Source organism: Rissa tridactyla, chromosome 4 (assembly GCF_028500815.1).
Source record: "Rissa tridactyla isolate bRisTri1 chromosome 4, bRisTri1.patW.cur.20221130, whole genome shotgun sequence".
Lineage (NCBI taxonomy): Eukaryota > Metazoa > Chordata > Aves > Charadriiformes > Laridae > Rissa > Rissa tridactyla.
This window is the reverse complement of record NC_071469.1, coordinates 92,754,331-92,777,180: the sequence shown is the minus strand read 5'-3', so window position 1 is coordinate 92,777,180 and position 22,850 is coordinate 92,754,331. Positions and strand designations below refer to the sequence as shown.

At 53.2% G+C, this 22,850-nt stretch overlaps 2 protein-coding genes across 8 annotated transcripts in view; both read right to left on the bottom strand.

The window, feature by feature from the left end:
• Positions 1-669: 669 nt before the first annotated feature.
• IL17C (interleukin 17C) lies at positions 670-3,571 on the bottom strand. Its single transcript, XM_054199311.1, has 3 exons — positions 3,566-3,571; positions 1,123-1,454; positions 670-919 (listed from the first exon to the last, which is right to left on the bottom strand). The coding sequence occupies exons 1-3, from the start codon at positions 3,569-3,571 to the stop codon at positions 670-672; spliced, it is 588 nt and encodes a 195-aa protein (XP_054055286.1).
• Positions 3,572-5,175: 1,604 nt separating this feature from the next.
• ZC3H18 (zinc finger CCCH-type containing 18) overlaps positions 5,176-22,850 on the bottom strand; it is a 50,073-nt gene continuing 32,398 nt past the window's right edge. For 4 of the 7 annotated variants that reach the window (XM_054198697.1, XM_054198700.1, XM_054198702.1 and 1 more), the window contains 10 exons: positions 20,744-20,944; positions 19,647-19,772; positions 17,989-18,090; positions 16,084-16,227; positions 14,143-14,295; positions 11,854-12,014; positions 11,065-11,261; positions 9,780-9,876; positions 7,587-7,683; positions 5,176-5,452 (listed from right to left, as the gene is read on the bottom strand). In XM_054198697.1, coding sequence (XP_054054672.1) covers positions 5,254-5,452; positions 7,587-7,683; positions 9,780-9,876; positions 11,065-11,261; positions 11,854-12,014; positions 14,143-14,295; positions 16,084-16,227; positions 17,989-18,090; positions 19,647-19,772; positions 20,744-20,944 — 1,477 coding nt within the window. In that variant the 3' untranslated portion in view covers positions 5,176-5,253. Of the gene's footprint in view, positions 5,453-7,586; positions 7,684-9,779; positions 10,385-11,064; positions 11,262-11,853; positions 12,015-14,142; positions 14,296-16,083; positions 16,228-17,988; positions 18,091-19,646; positions 19,773-20,743; positions 20,945-22,850 lie in introns of those variants that run through there. The other 3 variants (XM_054198698.1, XM_054198701.1, XR_008465952.1) reach the window with 2 other exon arrangements.

Genomic DNA, 22,850 nt, shown 5'->3' with positions numbered 1-22,850 from the left:
GGGGGTGTGGGGCACATCCCTCCCCCCCCACCCCCACCCTTGCCCTGCCACCCTCCGCATTGCCTCCCAGTTCGTCCTGCCCTGCAGCACTGGGTGTACTGGTGCTTTGCCCACCGCGCCGGGGCTGAGAGATGCCCCACGGCTGAGCATCACCCCATGGTGCCTCCACCCCCCACGGCATCGCCCCCTGTGCCAGCATCCCCAACGCCCCGGCTGGGAACAGAGCAAGGACCATGTCTGGGGGTGGGTGGGTGGGTGGGGGGTGTCGGACTTTATTTGCAGGCTGCACGTTGCCAGCATTAAATAGCACATATAGAGGAGACAATAAATAGCTCTGCGGGGGGCGGGGTGGGGAATAAATAACCAGCGAGCCCCCGGGTAGCGCTCGCAGGGCCTTGGGCACCATGGGGGTGATGCTGGACGTGGAGTCACAGCCTTCGCAGGGAGGGTCAGCAATAAATAAGGGTTAAAAAAAGTCCCCCTGCAGCAAGGCTCATAAATAAATCATAAATAACAAGGTGAAGGTTTTGGGGGCTGGAGGGAGACACCCGGCTGCGGGGAAGGAAGGGGGGAGCCAGGTGGGTGCTCTAAAACAAGCACGGGGTGGGGGGAGGTGGATGCAGTGACATGGTCACGCTACGGGGCTCCACAGGAGCTTCGGGGGGGGGCTCAGCGCCCGGTGCGGGGCAGGACGCAGGTGCAGCCCACCGGCACCCTGATGTAGTCCACCTCGAAGGTGACGAGGCCAGGGCTGGCGGGACGTGGGCAGGGCTTGCGCCGCAGGACCATCATGGTCTGGTGGATGGCCACCGAGTTGAGCGATGTCGTCTCCCGCCCGGTCTTGACATCCACGCAGCCGCTGCACAGGCACTCGGCGAAGGCCAGCTTGCGCGGGTAGCGGTTCTCATCCTCATCGATGCTGTGGATGGTGGTGGTGGGGGGGACACACCGTCAGCGAGCCCCTTCCCCTGTGCCCCCCAAGTCGCCCCGTGCTGATATCAACCCCTCTGGGCAGGCAACGGGGATGCCCCCGCAAGAAGAGGCAGGTGAGGGATGCTGGGGGAAACTGAGGCACAGCGTGGGGTGGGGCGGTCCCGGGTTGGGGGGAGGACGGACACTCACCGGTAGCGCCATGGGGAGATGGAGCGCTCGTTGGGTTCGCTGTGGAGGCCGGCGCGGAGCTGCAGCGCGGGGCAGGCACGCTCGCGGTGGCGTCGGCTTCGGCGATGGCCGGCGTTGGCCTCCTGCAAACGCTCCAACGGCGGCACCAGCTGCACCGGCACGTAGTGGTCCCAGCGCAGGCTGCGGCCCAGGAGGTGCACGGGGGCCTCGCCGTCCCGCAGCTCGCCCGCGCTGTAGCAGTGGACGTGGGGATGGTGCGGGGGGCTGCCGGGGCGGCGCAGGCTGCGGCACAGCGCCAGGGTGCCCAGCAGCGCCAGGGCACCGAGCCAGCCCTGCGGGAGAGCCCGGGTCAGAGGTGGAGGGGGGGGGAGACACCCACCCAGCGCCCTCCTGGGGGACACAGCCCAGCAGGGACCCACCGCCCCCCCCCCCACCAAGGTTCACGTAGGGGTGAGCTCGCAGCCGTCCCCCCCCCCCCCGCCCCGCCAACCCCGGGGGGGCTTTGACATGCACCAGCACGTGTGTGCCCGCACCCTCACCCAAAAAACCCCCAGGAGCGTGCAGCCATGTGCAGGGTGCTCACGCAGGCGCCGGCACCCGGAGCACTCGCACACGTGTGTGCACACACGCACAGGGTACCAGCACGCCCGTGTCCACACACCCACCCCCTCAAGACGCAGCGTGTGTATGTACACGTGTGCGTGCGCAGCGCCAGCACGCACACACACACACACACACACACACAGAGACATAGACACACACACACACACACACAGACATAGACACACACACACACACACAGACATAGACACACACACAGCTATACAGCTGCAGAGCGCACCGGTACATACACACACAGAGCACACCTGTGTGTACACACACACACACACAGAGTGCCAGCACACGTGTAGCTATGCACAAACGCACGCACACCCCCCCCCAGTATCAGCACAGGCACCCCCTGAGCACCAGCACGGTGCACACACACGTAAAAATACCAGCACATGTGTGTTAACACGCACGTTAGTGCCAGCGTGCAGGTACGCAGATGTACAAGCACATACACACACACACACGCGCCACACACTGCCCTTCCATGCACACACACACGTCTGTGTGTACACACACACAGAGACAGAGACACAGGACCCGCCTGTGTGCACCTACGCACCCACACAGCGGTACCAGCACATCCACGCACACGGATGTATGCGTGTGTGTACACACACACACACACACACACATTACCAGCACACACGTCTGCGCCTGGACTGCCCTTCCACGCGCCCACGGACGCACACCCCAGCCAGAAACACCCACACACACATCACCGGCGCGTGCGTGTGTGTGTGTACAGCCGTGCACGTGTGCACACACGACACCGGCCAGCCCTTACACGCGTAGAGCACTACGGTCCCGTTCCCTGCGTCGTTCCCCACCCCCCCCCGGCGCCCTCCCAACCGGCACACGGGTGGAAAACCAGCAGCAAGCCCCTACCCGCAGGCTGTACAGGCACCCACATCACCCGCACCCGTGCTGCTACACACACACACCCACACACACACACCCACACACACAAACCCTCCGCCACGCACATCGCATGCAACCCCTATGTACATACGTGCACACAAACACCCCCACCCCAGCTCTCGCCCCATCCCAGCTCCCACCCCGCAATTCCACCCCTTCCCATTCCCCATTTACCATCAGGTCGAAGGTGCGGGGAGCACGGCCAAAATTTTGGGGGGGAGGGGGTGTTTTGGGGAGGGGGGGGGGGGGAGGGAGAAACACCCTTAGGAACTGCTGCCCCGGGGATGCGGGCGGCCGAGTGGCAACGCCGCCGCCGCCGCCGCCTTTATATAGGGCTCGGGCAGGTGATGTACACACACCTGGAAACTCCAGCTCCGGCTGCCTTCCTCCTCCCCGCGGGGCCCGTCGTACTTCCTTCTCAACCCAACCTCTTCCAGCCCGGAAATCGGTTCCCCGACACCTCCAAAATTGTATTTGCGGAGGTCGAGGTTGGGGGGGTGTGTGTGGGGTGGGGGAGCTGATGAGGACGGATACGCACAGACTTGTAGGGAAGGTGGGCGTCCCCCTCCCGCTCCAGTTTGGTTGCCCTGACGCCGTGGTGATGGGCACAGAGCATCGTGGGGCTACGTGGTCCAGGTCGCCGGAGGGCTGGGGGACGGGTATCCAGGGCATCCCGTGCCCGCCATCGGGCGGGCACGGGATGCCCTGGATACCCGTCCCCCAGCCCTCCGGCGATCCATGGGGACGGGATCTCCATGCCCCAGGCCCTGGCCCCGTTGCGCAAGCCCCACGGTGATATCACCGTCACGTTCCTGGGGCTGCCGGAGCAGAAATCCCAAATTGGGCAACCTTGGAAAGGGCCAGAGGGCTGTGTCCATTCCCCCCCCCACCCCGCCCCCCACCTCTCCCTTACTCTCATGGTCCATCACCAAGGGATGTCCTGGCGGCGTGGGATGCTCGAAGCCAGGATGATGGCGCTGAGCAGAGAGGGGAGGATGCGGCGGGACCAGAGGAGCTGGTTCAGGGATGAGTAGATGTTTGGGGGTTTTTTTTCCCCCTCTTCTTTATTTCACATTCCACATGCGGATACAGGGCCCTCGCATCCCACCCACCCCCCCTTCCACCCCACCCCGCTACAGAGCCAGGCTTGGGCTCCCCTGGACCACAGCACCTCGTCGCGCTGCACCACGGGCTCAGCACCTTTGATGTGCAGAGAAGGGGAAGGATTTGGGCTCGGGCTCTGTCCCCATAGCAGCCCAGTGGCCCCAGTATAGCAGGAAATACAGTACTGGTTGCGGGGGGGACGACACACATGTGGGAAAAGAGTTTTGCACAGCCGCAGGACCACGTTTTCATCTTTTACCGGAGAGACGGGGTTTGTACCCGTTTTGGCGGTGACTTCACAGGGTGCCACACAGCCCAGGGAGGCAGGGACAAGGCAGAGCCTCCCGCTGGAGACAGGAGCAGGGACCCCAAACGTCCTCCCCTGAAGGTCTGGATGAGCAAAGGCACCCCCAGATCACACCAGGTGGAGCCAGCTACGGCAGGACCCCCGCTAACATTTAACACCAGTGGGACACTGGTTTCATACTGGGTGGAAGGAGCAGGGCAGGGCTGCAGGCTCACAGCAGTGGGGGCCCACAGCAGGGGGGCGGGGGGGGGGCTCAGGGGCAGCTCCGGTGAGGGGATGCGGTGCTCCCCCCCAAGAGACAGAGCAGCTCCTCCAGCTCCCAGGGGCCGGAGCAGAGTCCACGTGGGCACGGGGGCAGCCGTAGCGCAGGCAAAATAAACTACACACCCCGGAGATGGGGGGGGGGACAGGCCCCCCCCACCCCCCCCCCCCCCAAGGCAAGGGAGAGGGAGGAGAGGGGATGCAGAGAAGAGCTGAGAAAGGAAGAAGTGGTTATCAAAATACTTTATTTCAGGGAGTTCCCTCAAAAAAAAAAAAAAAGGAGAAAAAAAAAAAAAAAGGAAAAAGGACCCTCCTTGTTAGACAGACGTCCCCACGACACCTTCAGGGCTCCTTTTAAATCAACCAAAACAATCCGCTGCTTAAAATAAAAGACAGGTCATTTTCCCAATCAGACTCGAGTCAAGAATATATATATATTTTTGTTCCTGGGGTGGGAGGGCGGGGGGGAGAAGGTGATGTTGCCAGTAGTTCACAGCAGTTTTCGGCTCTCTCGTTACACAGTATATAGAACTGCATTGCTGAAGACACTCGACACACAGCAGGGCTAACTAGGAGAATACAACTCAAGGCTAGCAAAGAGGAGAGGGCAGAGAGAAAGAGAGGAACAGTGAGAGCATCCGACGGGGCTGGAGTCCTCTGTGCATAATTTACATGGAACCGGCGCCGGCAGAGCCAGGGGGGAGTTGGCCCCGCTCGCCCTTCGGGAGCCGGAGCGAGTCATGGCGGGCGTCTCAGCTGACAAAACTTCAGTTAATTTTTTTTTTTTTGTGTGGTTTTTTTTTTTAAAAAGAATCGCAGCCAAAATAAGACAGAACTGCAAAATCCCAAAGTGGCCGCTTTTACACTATTTATAAAAACATGAACAGTCACTAAGGGGGAGGGCAGAGCGTCGCTCCGCACACGACCCACTATACTTTGCCCGGGATTTTGGCCCGCTTGCGAGCGATGGCATCTTCCACCGCCTTGAGCTGCTTCAGGAGCTCCTCCCGTCGCGACAGGGTGCTGGACTTGCCCGCTTTGGCGCCCGTGGGGCCTGGCTCGGATGCTTTGCCCGGTACGCTCGTGACTTTGCTGGAGCTCTTGGACTGAGGCGAGAGCTGGCGTTTCCTGGAAGGGGGAGAGAGGAGAGGGTGAGGAGGGGGTGGTGAGAGGGCGCTCGCCGGCAGCACGCCGCGCTGGAAACAAAACCCTTCGGCATCTGCTCCGGCAGAAAGCATCGCTCTAAGTGCTGGTGGAAGAAAACAGGTTCAAGATGCGAGGCCTGGGGTCGGTAAACTGGCTGAAACAGTAAAAGATCAGCTGCTCTGGGGGGGATCCCAAAATGTAAACTTGGCCCCACGGCCACCACGACAGTAACCCCCAAGGGCCGCGTCGGCTGTTGTCAGCAGTTTGCTGGGGGATGCACGTGTGCAAGGGAGCTCACCGTCACAGAAGCAAAGAGGGGAGACCATCACAGGTAAGAGCGCAGCAGCCCTGGAGAACCTCCATGGTCTCAAAAATCCTGACAGCCCCTGCCCCGCGATGCTGCTGGCTCTTGTGGTGCGGAACCGGCTGTTGTGGGGAGCTCACAAACCCCAGCGCGGCACTCCAGTTCTGCTCCCATGCTCTGCTGCAGTCCGAAGCCATTGCTGCACGAGCAAAGCAAAGCTGGGGGAACATTCCCTCCCTGGCCGGCCCCGCACGGAGAGGACAGGAGCCATTGGTCGCTGTTGCTGGCAGCGGTGGCTTTTCCTGGATCAGGCTGTGAGCGGGGCTGGGGGCAAGCAGCCTGTGGCTCTTCCCACCACAGGCCACCACTTCCCTTTACGGTGGGACAAGGATGAGAGGGCCGGGAAGCAGAACGGCATCACGAGCCTGCTGGGGTTTTGCAGTGCTGCTGGCTCGGTAACACACCAAAGGCACAGTCCGAGCCACAGCCGGGCTAATGACTGGCTCCACTCAGGAAGGCCTGTGCCACTGCTGCTGGCAGATGTCAGCAGTGGGAGTCACTGTCTCCTCTGCTAATGCCACCTGCACCCTCGGTGGGGCTCTTCAAGCATGACCCAACCAGCCTCAAGAAGTTCAAAACAGGAACAGACCTACCGTTCGACTGCCCCAGAGAAACCCAACGTGTCCTTAACCACCCCCGTGCCCGGGCACCGGGCACACCGAACCCACCAGGCGACACTGCCAAACCAAACGTAGCAGGCAGAAGAGGGTCAAGAACCCAGCACACGGCCAACACCACCTGCCTGGAAAGGCTGAGGTTCCTCTTCGCTGCCAGAAAACAGGACCTCAGGGCCTGAAGGAGGACAGGGCTGTGGCAGCCAAGGCTAGGTTTTGGTTTGGGAAGGCTCTGACGCACAGAAATTGAGGCTCGCTCGTGCCCCAGGCTGGGGAGAAGGGATGACACGAGTCCTGCTGGCCAAGGAACACAGGGGTGCGGGACAGGGCTGCGTCTGTTTGCTCACAGAGATCCTCGGAGAGATGATACCAGAGAAATGCAAAGCAGCGCCGGCTGGCTAGGGGCAAGGAGGACCAAGGAAGCTTTAGGTGTGCCACAGGAGGTGCTCCGCAACCCTTTAGCCAAAGGGCTTTGAGTGGAGCACAGCCCAAGGCCCCTGGAGCCACACATCCAGTTCTGCAAAGGGGTATTCCCAGTGCAGAAGCGGGTGCAGGCTGCCAAGAAATCGGACGTGAGCTGGTCACCTGTCACCAGAGGGGATGGAAAGGCATAAAGCCAGGGCGGGTCATCATTCAGCGTCACGCAGGGGCCACATTTTAACAACTCACAGCAGCAAAGTGAGCAGTTGAGAGTATGCCAGGCTAAGAGAGAAAGGGAATCGGGCACTCGAGCCAGGTGCCACAAGGAGCTCGGCAGCGGGGTGAAGGGGTTGTACTTCCTTTCTCATTAGCACTACGCAGCACCAGCGAGAGGCAGAGGCATTGGCACGACTGAGCTTGCACCTAACCCACTTGGCTCCTCTTGCTGGGACTGACCTCAAGAAAACCCCCAGGCTCCTGCTCGTTTCTGAGCTGGAACAGCTTAGCCGGTGGCTTCCACGTGAACCCCCGAGCGCCTCTGGCTCCTGCCCAGGGAGCTCCGCATCCTTCCTCTCGCTGTGCCTCCATGACAACTGGAAACTAGGGCCAGAGAGCCTCAGGGCTGTCCCGAGAGGAGGGTCTGAACCACTGGAGAAGCAGAAAAGTGTGAGCTCCAGCCTGGCCCACAAGAGACCCAGGAGAACAAGTGGGTACTGACCTGTCCGTCTGCGCAGGAGAAGGTTTCGGGTTCTGGCCCCTCTGTCGCTCTTGCTTGGGTGAAGAGAGTCTCCCAGTTGCCTTCCTGTCACGAGAGCCTATCGGGAGAATAAAAGGTGAGATGTTCTCACTCATCGCCACGGCAGGGGTTGCAACCCTGCCTACTGCACCATCTCAGCAGTGTAAGGATGCTACCTTCAGACCGACCACATCTTGCCAGCAAAAAGCCAAGTCCAACAGCAGCCATAAAAGGAACCTACTGTTGTGCACCCCCCGTCTTCAGGGGGAGCAGAAAAGCTAGTCAAGACTGTGCCCCATGGTCAGCTGTACAGAACATCACCTGCGGGGAGCTGCACCGGTGTCCCTCCAGCTGCTGGAACAAGGCTCCTCCACCGCACTTTTAGGCCATGCTTTGCTTGCAAACCTGAGGGGTAGGGCCAGCCCTCGCAGACCGAGTCAGTGCTCCATTATCCCCTGGCAGTTCACCCGGTTTGTGCGCAACAGGCACAGCGGCACCAGAGCTGGCTCCATGCTGGCCAGGTAACAGGGTGTACTGGCTTAAAGAGTGCTGGGCGAGTGCAGCTCTGCCGCTTTCGGAGCCAGCTGGGGCCAATCCACGGGCAGCATCACCTCCGTGTTTGTTCAGCACGAACTGAACCGTCATGCCCCGCCCAAACAGAGCTGCCGTGGGGACTTGCTGGTGGTGGGAAGCCCGCCGGGGTCCTGCAGCTGCGTTATCCGGCTTTGCTGCAGTGGGTTTCCCAACCACTGCTATCCCAGTGTGCAGAGAAGCGATTATAGCTGCGGATCTGATCACAGCAAGTTACAGAACAGGGAAGCAAGACTCGGGGCGCAAACACTGACCAGCTTTGCACTGCGACACTACAACGCAGGCCGTACGCTGGGGGGTGCTTCTTGCTCAGTCCCAATTCATCAAGGGTACACTTGCCACTGGGAGGTGAGGCTGAGTTGCCTTAAGGGCTTGTGTCCCATTCGCTACTGCTTAAAAATGCTTTATGATGTACAGACAACAAATAAAGTATATAATTACATCTACATCTACGCAGGTATCAAACCAGCACGGTTTGCTAGGTCGGCCCATTCATTTATCTGCAGCTCAGCAGTAGCTGTGAACTAGATCCTAGTGAACTTCAACCTCACCCAGTCCCTTCCATGCTGCCTTTGCAGGAGTCGAATGCAACCAGGCTATTAGCACAGAAATTTTTTCTGGCTGGCACCCAGAGTCAACAAGATACACCTACAGCCGAGACAACAGGGAAAACAACATCACGTGTCAATGCTGGCTTGTACGTCAAAACCAGGCACCCCTGGCCGACGACTCCCCCCTACTTTGTTTTTTCAGCAGCGGCAGCAAGGGCCGGAGCGTGGCATTTAGGTCCCTCTCAATGCAGCGTGCTAGCTGGGTTTTCTGAGGAGCTCATACCGCTGGCTGAGGATTCAGACAGGAGAACACTTGGAAAGCCTGTGTCTTTCTAAACATACGGGGCAGATCAGATTGTGTCACATGCAAGTGGGGAAATCGTCTCATTCATAGGACAGGTGATGTAGCCAACTATTGCATCCATCCTGGAGTCTTGGCAGCCCCTGCTCCCTTTCTAAGCACTGCCACAAGCCTTTCTATCAGGAGGACTGAGATCCATTGCGATGCACAGAAATATAAGGCAGAGAAGACCCTGGGATACAGTAAAGGAAAACCCTATGACTTCCACAGCCACATCCAGTGACATTACTGGAGTACAGGAGGCTGCTACGGGATGGATGTGTACCTAGAGCGGAGATGAGCACGCTGTGTCTTCAAAGCGAGGGCTTTTTTTTTTTTTTTGCAGTGGACTTAGACATAGTGGAGCCAAAGTACTCGCAACATGCACCACAAGACAGCAAGGCAAGGCCAGGTTTGGCCTGCCCAGGGCTGATCTCACCTCGCTTACTTCACAAACCGGAGCGTCTCACCTCCGCCGTGTTTTTGCAGCAGGACGGCTAATACGCCCGCGTTATCTGGTGGCAATCGCGCATGCTGAGGTTTTGGAAGGACACATGCCTGCAATTAACCTATCCAGCGAGTGGACTCTTGCAGCTGAGACTTTCGCGGGACGTTTTTCGCTGGAGCACTGCCTCAAGCGGCAGACCAGGAACCCAGCCAGGCCAGGAGTCCCCAGGATGGCTGATGTCTCACCTCTGTCAGGTGACAGGTTCGCCCGTTTGGCTGGAGGAGAGGTCGGCCTGTCTTTGTCTGCTGGCTCGTATCTCTTCCTACTTCCTTTGTCAGCTGCCTAAAATGGAATTAAAACAGACAACGGAGCTGAGCAGCCATTTCCCCTCTGGGGAGGGAAGGAGGCAGAGATATTTCCTGTGACGGGTGCCCGTGATGCGCTGGCTCACTTATACAAATGCAACTCCTATTAAACTCTTTGTGCATACCAGTCCCAACCATCACCGGCACCATGTAATTCCCCTACCACCACACGCAAACAGCAACATCCTCTGCCACCGGGGCTAACGCTGCAACCGTGTTTCACGGCTTGTTTTCATAATTGCTAAGGACAGGAAAACAGCAGCATTTTGTAGGAGTTTTTTTTTCCAGCAGCACCAAGGATAGCAAACGTCAAGGAGGAATGTGGAGCCGTGCCTTCTTCCAGGGTCCGACCGTGCCAGCCGGTAGTTATGTGTAATTGCACGCTCCCCACAGAGCATGCTTCACAGACTCGATAAAGGCGCTTCACGTCATAGCACAGGGAAGTAGAGAAAACTGTGGCCTCAGACTGCAATGGGGAATTCGGACTGTCAGAAAAAAAAAAAAACCATTAACGCTTCAAAAACAGGAACCTACACACGTGACTGGGGCCAACACCCTGCTCTGGCACAAAAGCCCATGTGGCTGAACTCTCCCACATGATCTGGATTGCAATCTCAGCCGAAGGCACCGAACTGGGGCATCAGGCTCAGCCGTCAAGTGGAAAGAGCCAGGCTCCCCACGGCTGGTGGCAGGCACCCTGGAGAGGCGAGGCAATCGCCACTTTTACCTCCTGACTCAGTGAATGACTCGTCAGCAGTTCGCTCCGGAGCGGGCAGTGGGAGGAGAGCTTGCTCGGAAGCGTGCGGGGAGCATGCTTTCAGTGGGCAAGGCCCCAGCGCATGTGGGACTGCGTCGCACACGCCTTCGCCTCGGTGCTCCGGCTGCAGCCTTCGAGAAAGCTGGGAAGAGCCCTTGAAGCTGCAGCAGGAATGTGCCCCAGGGGAGCCGCCAACACAGTCCCAAACTCGAGCCACCACAGGGTGTGTGCTGCCAGACTGGTTCTGTCTGCCGCCCTTCAATCCCAGCGGCAGACCTACCTGGCTGAGCTCATCCCGCCAGCCCGGAGCCTGGAGCTCCCCTTCCGCCAGCCTGGAGCCCCAGTATCCATCCCATCCGCTTCTACGGACCCCCCTACAGAGGGAATAGCACCCACTCCACCTCTCACCTTGTTCAAGAGCGTCAGTTTGATCTCTTTGTGAGCGCTGAAGCCCCCTTGCTGGGACTGGGGGGCTGACGGCTGCTGGGTCTGGAGGACCTGCTGCGATTTGCTCCCCTGGGTGGGCTTGGCAGATTTCAGGAGCTGAGTGGGGACATCCCGTTTCCGCTTCTCCTCTTTAGTGCTATCTTCTTTTTTTGACTTTCCTGTTGAAACCAGAGAGCAGATGCAGTGACTTGCGATCGATTCCTTTTGCCTGTCTGGCCTTTGGAAGGCAGGGCAAGAGGATGCTGCTCCAGGGACCGAAAAAGCCCACATCAGTTCGCACAGCATGTGTCCCCAAGGTTAAAAGATTCAGGAAACCAGAATTTCTGCAGAGAGAACGCTTAACATGAACAAAAAGCTCTTGCCACCAACTCTGCTACCATCTAAAAAGAACAGAGGAAGAGCAACATGATACTGGAGTCGTCCAGAAGATTCAGCATCACCTTACAAGGGTGAAAGAGAACAAGGCAAGAGAGGGAATATCAGGCAGAACTCCCATGCAGGAAAAGGCATCTTTACAGCCAAAGACACATGGATGGAAGGAGTGAATATGTTTCCTCCGCTGCCTTCCTTCTCCACGGTCTCACCCACTCACCCTCTGCACTCCCCCGGTCTACACCAGCCACAAGTGTCTGCCTCTGGCTCAACAATTTTCCTGGAGCCCACAGTATCACCAAGCAAGCTGTATTCGGATCTCTGCTCCCCCCTTCTTTTTCCAGGACCCTTTGAAGAAGAAAATATCAAACCAAGTACCTCTACCTTTCTTCTGCTGCGCTGGGGTCGGGGATCGGGAGCTGGCTGAGGAAACAGGACTGGCCAAGTCTGCGTACATGTCTTCGGAGTCGGCGCTGCGTACAGAGCTGCTGCTAGAGGAGGCACTAGAGACAGAAGAAACGCTGCTCACGCTCAGGGACCTGGAAAGAGCCAACAGCCCGTTACAGTCACGAATGCAACAAGAACCAGGCAGTGATGAGACAAACAGCTTTGTTTTGATTCCCCCGAGCGGCTGGATGTCAGAAAGCTGCTAAGGCTGGTAATAACCAGGAAGAGATAAAGGCTGTGTCTCCTCGGGTGCGGATGATACAAAAAAATCCCAAACATGTTAGATGCAAGTCTAGAAAGTACTGTTTATCTACAAACAGGATTAAGACAACATGTAAACAGGTCACTGTTTCCCCAGGTAAACAAAAAGTGAAAGCAGGGTGTCCGCTATCACATACAGGTCAGTGTTATGGCTCAGGTCAAGGGTTCCCTGGCAATGTTTTTGTTGTTTGGCACGCTTTTATTCATGGAGGCTTTAAAATCCCTGGAGTCCTACAGCCCACAGCTCCTGCCCAGCTCCCCAGGGTACAGGAGAGCCCAGCTGCCTGTTTTGAGGATGCACGTACTGTCACGACTGATAATGACAGGGAAGACGGCTATAAGATGGCTATCTTCTAATAGTGCTTATAAGATGGCTATCTCCTAATGGATTCTCAACATTAAAAATGTCAGGCAATCATTATATTAACTTAAGGCAGACTTTCTACTTAGAAATGTGTATCAGACAAAAATACAGGGCTATGTACCAGACTTCCCTTCAGGGGCACGCCAGCACCGCAGCTTCGCTATACTGAAGCGGCTCCAAAAATCCCAGCTAGCTGGGAGCCAGCTGGCAGCACAGCCACCGCCACGCGGGACCAGGCGTACGCTAACTCCATTGAATGTTCAGGCAGCCTCTCCAGCAGGTTCTGCAGGCCACACCGACGTCTCCAGCAAATGCCCTGCCAGCACAGTCCAAGCTCACTCGCTGGAAGCTGCCTTGCGTACGACTCAATGGGCTGCGGCAGCGTCAGCACAGACCAGCCCTGGAACAGGCTGCTAAGTCTCTACCCGCTGGCATCCCGACAGAGATGAGTTTTAAGAAGTCGCGTGGATTGTTGCAACGGTGACCCGATGAGCCAGGAACCCCTTCTCCAGGAAAGTTCCTGCCTACAAGGTTGTGACAGCAGGTCTGGTTTGGGCGCATCCTATATTTCCTATGTTCTCCCCTTTCCCACACAGCTGTAAAAGCAGCAAGCACGGCCCCAGTGCCACACAAGCAACACCCACGTTAAGTTTTTCCCATCTTTTCCTCTCAAGCCCCATACAGCAGGGCAGCGAAGAGCCAGCGCGCCCGAGCGCTCTCTGAACCTCTTGCATCACCCCTGCCTGATCTGATGAATGCGACAAGCATGTAGTAAACAAGTTTGTATTTCCGTAAAATAATGCGGATGTTGAACCTTGGAGTTTCACAGAGTTCAGATATGTGAATTACCGCTGGTCAGAGCCAAAGTCCTACTTAATCCACTAGTTTTACACTATCAGTCTACTTTAAATCTGTATCACAGGGAAGCGTCGCGTTTCAAGGCTGCCTGTGAGGTTCCAGGGATTCCTGAGAGCAGACAGACGCAAAAAAACCCGAGTGAAGGACATGAAAGAGGTTTATTTCGTGGCTCTTTACTGGAGGGAGTTAGCTGTTTATAAAACCCACAGACATGTAACTCTTCACTTGGGGCTAAACACAAAGAGAACTGGCCACGCAACTTTACCAGCAAAGTAAAAATATCATTAGCTGGGCCTTTTAGGTATTTTCTGACCTACCTCTCCTGACAGACAAGCATCTTCCCTAAGGACGTTCAGAAGCCAGAGGTAATAAAGGTTTAGAAGAGCAAAGCTCTGTAGCCCGAAACTGTTAACTTGTAAATAAATTAGGATGTGGGATCACCCTGGCCATACGGAGATGTTTTGGTCATAATTTAGGTTAAAATGGGCAATTTGGCACACATGACAGATTATTTCCATGAATGAGCCACAAGGACGCTATTGACGCTGTACCACTGTCACGATTCATGACTCGGGATTCGCAACAGCACACAAAGAAATAATCTTGTTTTGTGTCTCAGTTACCTATAGCTTCTGATACTTGAAGCTAGAGAGAGCTTTCACTGCAAGAAACCACAACAGTTAAGAATAGTTATAATCTCCTACTTCAACCAAGATTATGAAGGGTTGAGGCTGTACCTGGATTTCCTGGACCCAGACGGGGAGTGGGAGACTGAGGCAGACGATGATCTGGAATGAGATCTGGAGAGAGACCGAGACAAGGACCTAGATCGGGAACTGGAACCACTGTAGCTGCTGGCACTGCCACTGATGCTGCCGCTGATAGTCCGCCTGCAAGACAGCAAACGACATCCTCACCTCGCTGCGCTCTGCCGTGAAACGGGCTTAGAAGAAACTGCTTAGGGACAGTTTGAGCATGATGCTGTTCTCCTGTATTGTATACAAGACTGATGCTTTGCAAATGTAATTGTTTCAGATGTTCTTCTCAACCTTGCGTTCCCAGTCCTGAGGAAGCATCTGTTCTGAACAGCAGACGGTTTATGCAAGACTGAGCAATGCTAATGAAAGCCAGGCAAAGAATGAGCTAAAGCACCTTAATCCTGTACTGATACCAGGAGCAAATGCTTCCTACAAAGAAAAATTGCTAACTGCGTAACACAGTGGGACTACCTTTTATCTCAGGCTATACAAATAATGATAGGCATTTTTTGTGACTAACACACCAGTGCTAAGATAGAGCTGGTTTGTCACTTGCACCGCAGGGAGAGCGGAGGGCAGTGGGGTTTGTGTGGGTATAAGCATGAAAAAAACCCCAACAAACCTCAAGATTGGAATAAAGAATAAGGGAAGGTGGCTAAAGACATCCAAGATTACTATTCATTAGTTAAAGTGAAATGGAAGCCAGAACTGATGGAGTTTCTAGGCAAAAGAAACTGTTGTGACCAGTTTCCACCTAGGGAGACGTAACTGCTCAGCCCAGGCCTTTTCTTTAGGTACTGGGAAGAAACAGGAGATGCAATCCCAAGCAAAATTAAGAACTGACCTGGGATGCTTCTGAAAACCTGAACGGAGAGCAGACTTAAAGCTATCTTCAAAACACAATGGGGAAAAAACATCATTCTGTGATCCAAGAAAACTGTATGTGCCTCACTGCAGGCATAAAACTTTCTCAGTCTCCCTGTGTGCTTATAAAACAAACATTTCTAGTAAATACATTTCTTACACACCAAACTACTGCTTCCATAGACTAGACTCGTAGGTACCGTACTGCTATTTCAAAACTTCTAACATAAGACAGATGCATGATGAGTTTCAGCTCTGCTTAGCTGACGCCGTGTCCCTCCAAGAACGGGCAACGTGACCTGCATTTATCCTGTAACATTTTTAAATACAGCACCACGGATTAAGCCTAATAAACATTTAAATGCAGAAAAGTGCTCCGTTCTTGAAAACCGTCAGAAGCTCCTCTCATTTCAAATGCAAAAGGAGGAGAAAAAGGCAACAAAACCAGTTAGGAGGACAGACAGAAGGAGTCACTCGAAACATTCAAACTAGTCACACAGGATGAAGCCAGGAAGAGAAAGCAGAGCAGGGGAGCCAGCAAGCTGTGTACTGGGAGAGTTCTTCCTCCCCTCCAGCGGTACTGCTGGATGCTGACTAACCGGCCCCTGGGACCACACAGACGTACTCCCTCCATACTGGCACATGTTTAGAGTAAAGAGGGCCCAAACCCATCACCATAAACCTTGACCCTCCAACACATCAGGTCTGCTCCCTGGACCAAACACACCTCTGCTTCCTTGCTGCGCAGCCTCCTCAACCAGCAGCTCTCAAACATGACTTTTTTTTGCGCTGCAGACCCTGCTTTTTGACACATTTCATATATTCCACCTACTTTATCCCCCCAGCCAACCTTCAGAGGCTGGAGCCACTTGCTGTGGCAAGTCACTAGCATTCACCCACAACTCCTTCCCTCTCTTCTTGTGCCCCTCCTGTGCCAGGAAACAGATTTCGCCTTTAATACTAGAGAGTCCTTGTAGTTGGTACTCCCAAGACAAACCCAGGATTTGCTCTATCTTCCAGGAGATCAAGCCACACTCCACCCCACAGCTTTCTTACCTCCTGGGTGGAGTCCTCGTCTGACGTTCCTTCCTTCTTGCCTCTCGATTATCGCCTGGTTTGGCTGGCTCCGGTGCAGCTGTTGTAATTTTAGTGAGCGGCTGAGGGACTGGAAGGGCAGCTAGTTTCTTCACAGATTTTTCGCTACAAAAATTAAAAGTTTCACGTGCTTGATCAAACTTGGTAGATACAGAACAACACAGACCTTCCCAAAAGCAGTGAAATGCATTCACGTTTGTTGTTGACTAAATATTATATAGATACGATTACTGTAGCTAGAGACACATGCGCTAGTTCACCAAAACACTCTCAAACAACACGGGCTGCCCTAAAGGGGTCTGTTTGCCATGTCCTAAATCAAGGCACCTTTTCAGAGACAAGTTACTATACAACAGCCAGTTTTGGAGAACAAAGTAGACTGTGTGGAATCGCTGCTTCTTACCCCTTTGGTTCTGTGAATTTTTATCCAAAGTGTGTACGCCTACTTAAAATCTGCCAGTCAGGCTTCAGAATCAAATGTGCACAGTTGACGCAAAAATGCTCTTTTCCCTCACACGGATTAGCAGGGTGCAAAAGAGCCCGTGGGTGCAAACGTCCCGCGGACCCGTCCCTTGGCTCGCGTTACCCTGCGGAACACGTGATGGGGGAGGCCATCGCAGAGGACCGCTACCCAGCGTTTCGGTGACTTTAGCTAGCACCCGCTACGCGAGACCGGGAATCACTTTGGCTTTTCAGCGCTGCTCATTTCTGGGCTCGGAGTGCTCCAACCTCGGCTCTAATAGTTGGCTAATGCTCAACATTCCCAGCACTGATGTCACGCCTACTATTAACTGGGGAGGAGGCGGCTGTCTGCATGCAAAAAGAGAGACTGTTAATTCCTCCTCTTGTGCTTAAGAATATCTGTATTCATCCCCTGCAGAACACAGGATTAAGTGCATGCAATGTTACGCAGCGAAAACAATCCCCATGCTAGCGCAGGCCGCTGGCTGGTGTCGTGCGTTACCAAACCAGCACTGCAATGTGCACCAGAAGGGTGTAAAGACATCGCTGCAGGCACAGAGCGTGTCCTTAAAGGGCTGAACCCCCTGAGTTGAGAAGACGGGGAAAAAAGAAAAAAAAAAAGGCAGGTCAATAAGGTACAAGAAGTGAGGCAAAGGAGACTGTCCCATATTCTGGAGAGTTCAGGGGGATTCCCACGGTGTAATTTATTTGTGGGTCACCTTAAAAGAGGTGACATCACTACGGTGTTGTGTCACCCTCTAACATATCCATAATTTATGATGTATTACAGGAGTTTGTGCAATAGCGACTTCAAGCATTTAAAAGAGCAGAAGCGCTGGCATAATCTGCCAAACCAACAGTTTCATAGCTACGGTACTGTTTTGTCTCCAATAATAGAAGTAGATGAGCCCAAACCGTTTCTTTATTCTAAGGCTATGCCTTAACAAAAGCTACAGCAGAGGAATGAATTAAACTTTCTTATAGCTCCTGTATAAATATATCTGCAAACACAAACTGTTTAAATAGTAAATCACGCATGTGTTTGAGACACCCACGTATCCATGGATGGGGGCCTCAACGTGGCACTTAGGGACACAGTTTAGTGGTGGACTTGGTAGTGTTAGGTTAACAGTTGGACTTGGTGACCTTAACGGCCTTTTGCAACCTAAACGATTCTATATAATACTTAAGGATACCTGTACAGTTTAACTTGGATTTAACAAGTGAGACTGTCGTCACTTAATTAAATATGCAAAGCTAAGCACTCATCTATGCAGGTCATATTTTGCATCTTCCATTTCCTCCTTAAAATGTCAACCGGGTCAGAAGGGTCTGACTCAGGAATTAGGCTGCTGTTTGGAGCCTCTGCCGCACTGTGTTATCAATAAGGAGATGAAGCCTTACCCTTTACCAGCAGGTGGTAATAACTCCCCTTTAGCCTTCGCAAGCGGCTTGTGTGGAGACGGTGTTGGAGAAGGAGAGGGTGAAGATGAGAAAGACCGTGATCTAGAAAGGAAGGACACATCACTCATCTCAGTCTCTGGGACTGCAGAAGGCTTTCCTGGCTTTCAGTGCATTTAGCCACCACTCCCTCCTTTGGCTAGTGACTGCATCCCAGGAACTAGCCCCCATGGGTCTGAGCTTATCCTAGTTTTATATTTGGACTCTGCTCAACAAAGCCAACTTCTGTGACCAGAGCAGTGGTAGACATAGAAAACAAAAGGAAAAAGTAGGGTTGGTGCAAGAGAGAGACTCTCTCAGGTATTCCACACCGACACCTGAGGCTTTCTCCATATTCTCTGTATTCTCTCCTTAGGGAGAATATGTCTACAGGGAAGCAAGTAGGGATTTTGACTTGCAAGTTCAGCCTGATTTGTTTCAACCTGCTCTATGTAACTCCTAGTGCAGTCCGCAATCCTTTAAACTGCAGCAAAAAAAAAAAAAATCCTGGGAGAAAGACACAAAAAAAATACATCTAACTCCATATCTGTAATTTCAGGAACACAAGGAGGAAAATCAAGTAGAGTGTATCAAAGGGCAAGAGCTGTTTCCTAAGATCAGGACTGACCAAAGAGGCGAGCCACTTACACAGCACGCCAGATGCTGGCGTTCAAGTGATTCACCCCACTGCCAAGACTGGAAGTACCCTTCTTGCCGCCTTGTACTTCAGTGAGCCAGACGCCTCGGTGACCGGCTTTCTGAAGAACAGTTAGGCACTCGGGTGTTCCTCACCCTCCTGCCTTCAGGGAGAGGCATGCTAATCAAAGCGCGTTACCTGTGCTTGACATCGTCCTGCAAGGAACAGAGCCTGAAATGGGGTGGATGGGGGAAGGTCAGCCTGCTCCCCAGAAACACGTAGGCGCGTGCATTGAGATCAGCTTCCACCTGAGCCTTTCCTAGGAGAAGCCACCTCTACAGACACTGTGCGCTCCCATCAACTGCGTGATCCGCTCTGGGTATCTGTGCGATTTCAGCTCTGAAGACGTGCCTATCTAAGGAGCCAGTTCTCCTACTATGCATATTCCAGACTTGGGAAACTGTCTGCAGGGGCAAGGAAGTGGCAGAGTAATAAACATGCCTCTGTTTAATCAGCATGGGACACTGAATTGCTACTTTGAAGTGTCAGGACTATCCCAAGACACAACTGCATGGACTGCTTTAATAAAGAAATGTGATTTGCCTCTTTAAATAGAAATTCCAGTGCAACAGAAAATAGATGCCAGTAACGTCTTCCAATCAGAAAATGCAAATGACGGCAGCATTAATCTCAGCCAGGCTCCTACAACCGCGCAGCTACCACAGGCATGGGAAACAGCCCAGCCACAACAGCACAGTGGGTGGGGGGGTACTGGGGAGAGGAGGGGGTGGCTGACATATCTGCTTCATTCAACAACCAAACCAGCAGGCTGCCTTGCAGTCTATCGCATTTCCCTCACTCAGGAAAGTGGTTTGAATGTTTTATTTCAAGAGTTGGCTATTTGCTTTTAAGTAGCAGCAAAAGCAGCTGTTAACAAAGTGTTTGGAAAACAGTAAACCATCCATCAAATCCAAGGAACCATTACCTGGACCTGCTGCCTGAGAAAGAGCTGTGTCTTGAAGAGCGACTAGAGTAAGAGCTGTAAGAAGATGATCTGGAACGAGATCGCGAGGAACCTGAACCAGAATAGGTGGATGAACGAGAAGAGGACCTGAAAGAGAAACATTAAAATTCAGTGCCTCTCGAGAAGTCCTCTGAGACCAAGTTCTTGTTTCCAGCACACTCTTCCCAAGTTCTCAAACACTGCTCCAAAAATTACTTGCCTCCTTCTTGGTGGTCTGCCAGGACTACAGCCTCTCCTCAGTCCCCCTTTTTCTTTTAGGGAGGATCCCGTTGTTGCTACTCCCTTTGTGCCCTTGAATGGGCCTCCTCTCCTTTAGCTAATGACCTTCCATCCCTTTCTGAGAATTCCTTCCACACAATTTTATGCCTTTTCACTAGACAATCCCTTGATGTGTTGAGTCACGCAGGTATGAGAAAACAGAAAAATCTCAGGTGCAATGATCCCAGCAAGAAAAGCTATCTGCTTCAGGAGGGCTTTGGTTTGTAGATCCATATCTTCAATTCAGAGTGTTCCTCATTCCTCCCTGATAATTCTTCCCCCTTTTTTAAGGAGCTTCAAAAGTTCAAGCGTTGGTTTCCCAGCTCCACTGCAGACCTCTAAGGCTCTGTCAAGCCTCCATAACCCTAGTTTTTCCCCAGTAGCATCAGCACACTCTTCCTGACGTGGGCTCACCTCATCCCTCCAGCGCTCCTGGAGCAAAGAGGCTCCAATTCTTACAGCTTCCATCTCCTTCTGCTCCTACTATGGTCAGTTTTCATTCAGGTGAGCTAATAATTATCTGGACTGCTTCCGAGCCAATTTCCCTGAAGAATGGACTTTTCCAAGGACCTGTCTTTTTGTAGTTTTCAACAGATCACATCACAGCACCCACAGTTACGTGCCCCCCTTAGTTCCCATCTCACTACCTATATGCCAGTGTCCATAGCTGTTACTGAGCAGCAAGCCTTGAACTGCTTTCCCAAACATCTCAACATCTTCCACTGACAAGAAAGAGTCACGTCACGCTCCCTGACACACTAACAAAGGTCGGATGTGACACGCTCTTTGCCTTCACTCACCTTGACGAGCCAGAAGCAGATGCTGAAGAAGCAGAGGTTTTTCGGCGCCTACGCGCACGGCTGGGAGAGACAGAGACACCAAGTTTCTTTTTGGGGGACTTGGATCGGCGCCAGGGGTCCTTCCATTCATCTGCTCTCTTTGACTGAGTGGTGGTAATTGTGGTTGCCTCCTTCTCCTTCTTTGGTGGCTCAGGCTGACGGCTGGAAAACAAAGAGGAGTTAAGGAGCTGGGACTTTTTTTATATAGTAAGGCTAATAGAAGCACGTGGCCAGCAAAAGATCTCAGGAACTCATCCTTCATGCCAGTACTAGCTCTTAGCCTCCACTGCAGGATATTGAGCATCATTTTGGGGTGATGAAGGGTTAGAAGAGCGATCATTTTGTACATCACTGACTGTAAGCCCTTCAAAGCAGCAGTAGCTGCAAGTTTTGTGAGCTGCTTTGTCGCACTGACCAAGCGGTGACCTGCTAGCTGATTTCAGCTTCAGCTTTTGGCCTCCAAGGATCAGAAATAAGCACACGCAAGAGGGAAGGGAGGGGGAAACCAGGTTCTTCCTATGCTTACGCCAAGTAGCTAGGGCTGGAGCAACCCAAGCCTGGTAGGCAGGGACCCCGGTGCAATGAGAATACCGAACAGAGCTAGACTAAGGACAGACTTTCAGCGTGCATCTGAAACACCTTCTTGACGCAGCAAACCGCCGGAAACAACCAGTAGGCACCAAGAGGAGAGATTCAGCCTGAATTACTCTCCTACAGTTCCCTTATCACAACATCGCGTGGGACTGTGTCACAAGCTTTATCACAGTCAAGACGCATCGATCTGTTTTTACCCTTACAAAAGGGACGGTTACCTCATCAGCTGAGCATAAAGCAGTTCATAGTGGCTGTTTTATCACCATATTATTCTCTAGGTGCTCATAAACACCATCAAACACATGCTCTCCTATTGTTGACAACCATGAAGATGCGAGAGTCAGGCTGGATACCCTTCATCTCCTCCCTTCCCTTTCAAGGGCTCTAACTGCGTTTCCCCTTTTTTCTTTGGTTCTTCAGGCTTCCCTTCTCCTCCAAAACCCTCTGAAAATAATTCAGTACTAACTTTTCAGCATCTGCACCCGATAGTTCTTTAAGTACTCCAGGCTGAGTTTCTTCAGGCCTAGACTTTATTACCTCTCTTATCTATGGGTGATTTATCCTGGGATTTTTCCTCACCCTTACTCTAACCTGCACATGACTGTTCAATTACCTGTTTATACCCTTGTCCCTCGGGTTTTAGAAAAAGTTGGTGCTTGCTTAAAGGTTTATGAGGTCTGTTGCACTCATCAAATTACCAGTACAATGACGTGCTTACTCCTTTTCCGAAAATAATGAACGCTCTTGCTCTGAGGATTTGGGGGAGGAAAGGCACCTTCCATTGCTGGGTTCCGCCAGTACCACCCCATTAGTCACACGACTGAAGCAACCACTCCCCGCACAACTTCCTCTACCTTTTGAGATAAAAAAAGCAACCTCCAAGTTTTCTAATAATCCTATGGACTGCGTTTCTTGCCACAACACTTTTTCAACAGACAACAGGGTAATTAAAACTCTTAATTCGCAGCCCGTTCTGCCCTTTGAAGGCTTCACCAGTCACTAAGAAGTCCCATCTCCTCCTTGCTTGGCAGTATTAGAACAATCTCAACACAGTTAATACCCCTATGGCCTTTCACATCTTCCCCAACTCCCGAACTTGTATACGCCGACTTTAAAGTCCAGTGCAGTATTCTACTTTTTCTCTATCTTTGCTGATATAACTACAGCAGTTTTACAGTTTGTCCCACATCTATCTCAGTTGTCAAGGTTTAGGCTGGGCTGGCCAATAAAAGAACGACAGATGTTTTCTATTAACCCCTCGAGAGAATAAGGGAGAGAGACTTATGGGTTGAAAAAAACCCTTAAAAACAGCTTTCCCAGTGACAGGACGAGGGGCAACGGGCACAAGTTAGAACATAGGAAGTTCCGTTCAAATACACGGAAAAACTTCTTTACAGTGAGGGTGACAGAGCCCTGGAACAGGCTGCCCAGGGAGGGTGTGGAGTCCCCTTCTCTGGAGACTTTCAAGACCCGC

What these genes read in the sequence shown, in the direction of transcription:
- IL17C (XM_054199311.1), bottom strand. An exon ending in ATCTCCCCATGGCGCTACCG is followed by an intron (nt 920 to 1,122) that starts GTGAGTGTCCGT and finishes CACCATCCACAG; the next exon opens with CATCGATGAGGATGAGAACC.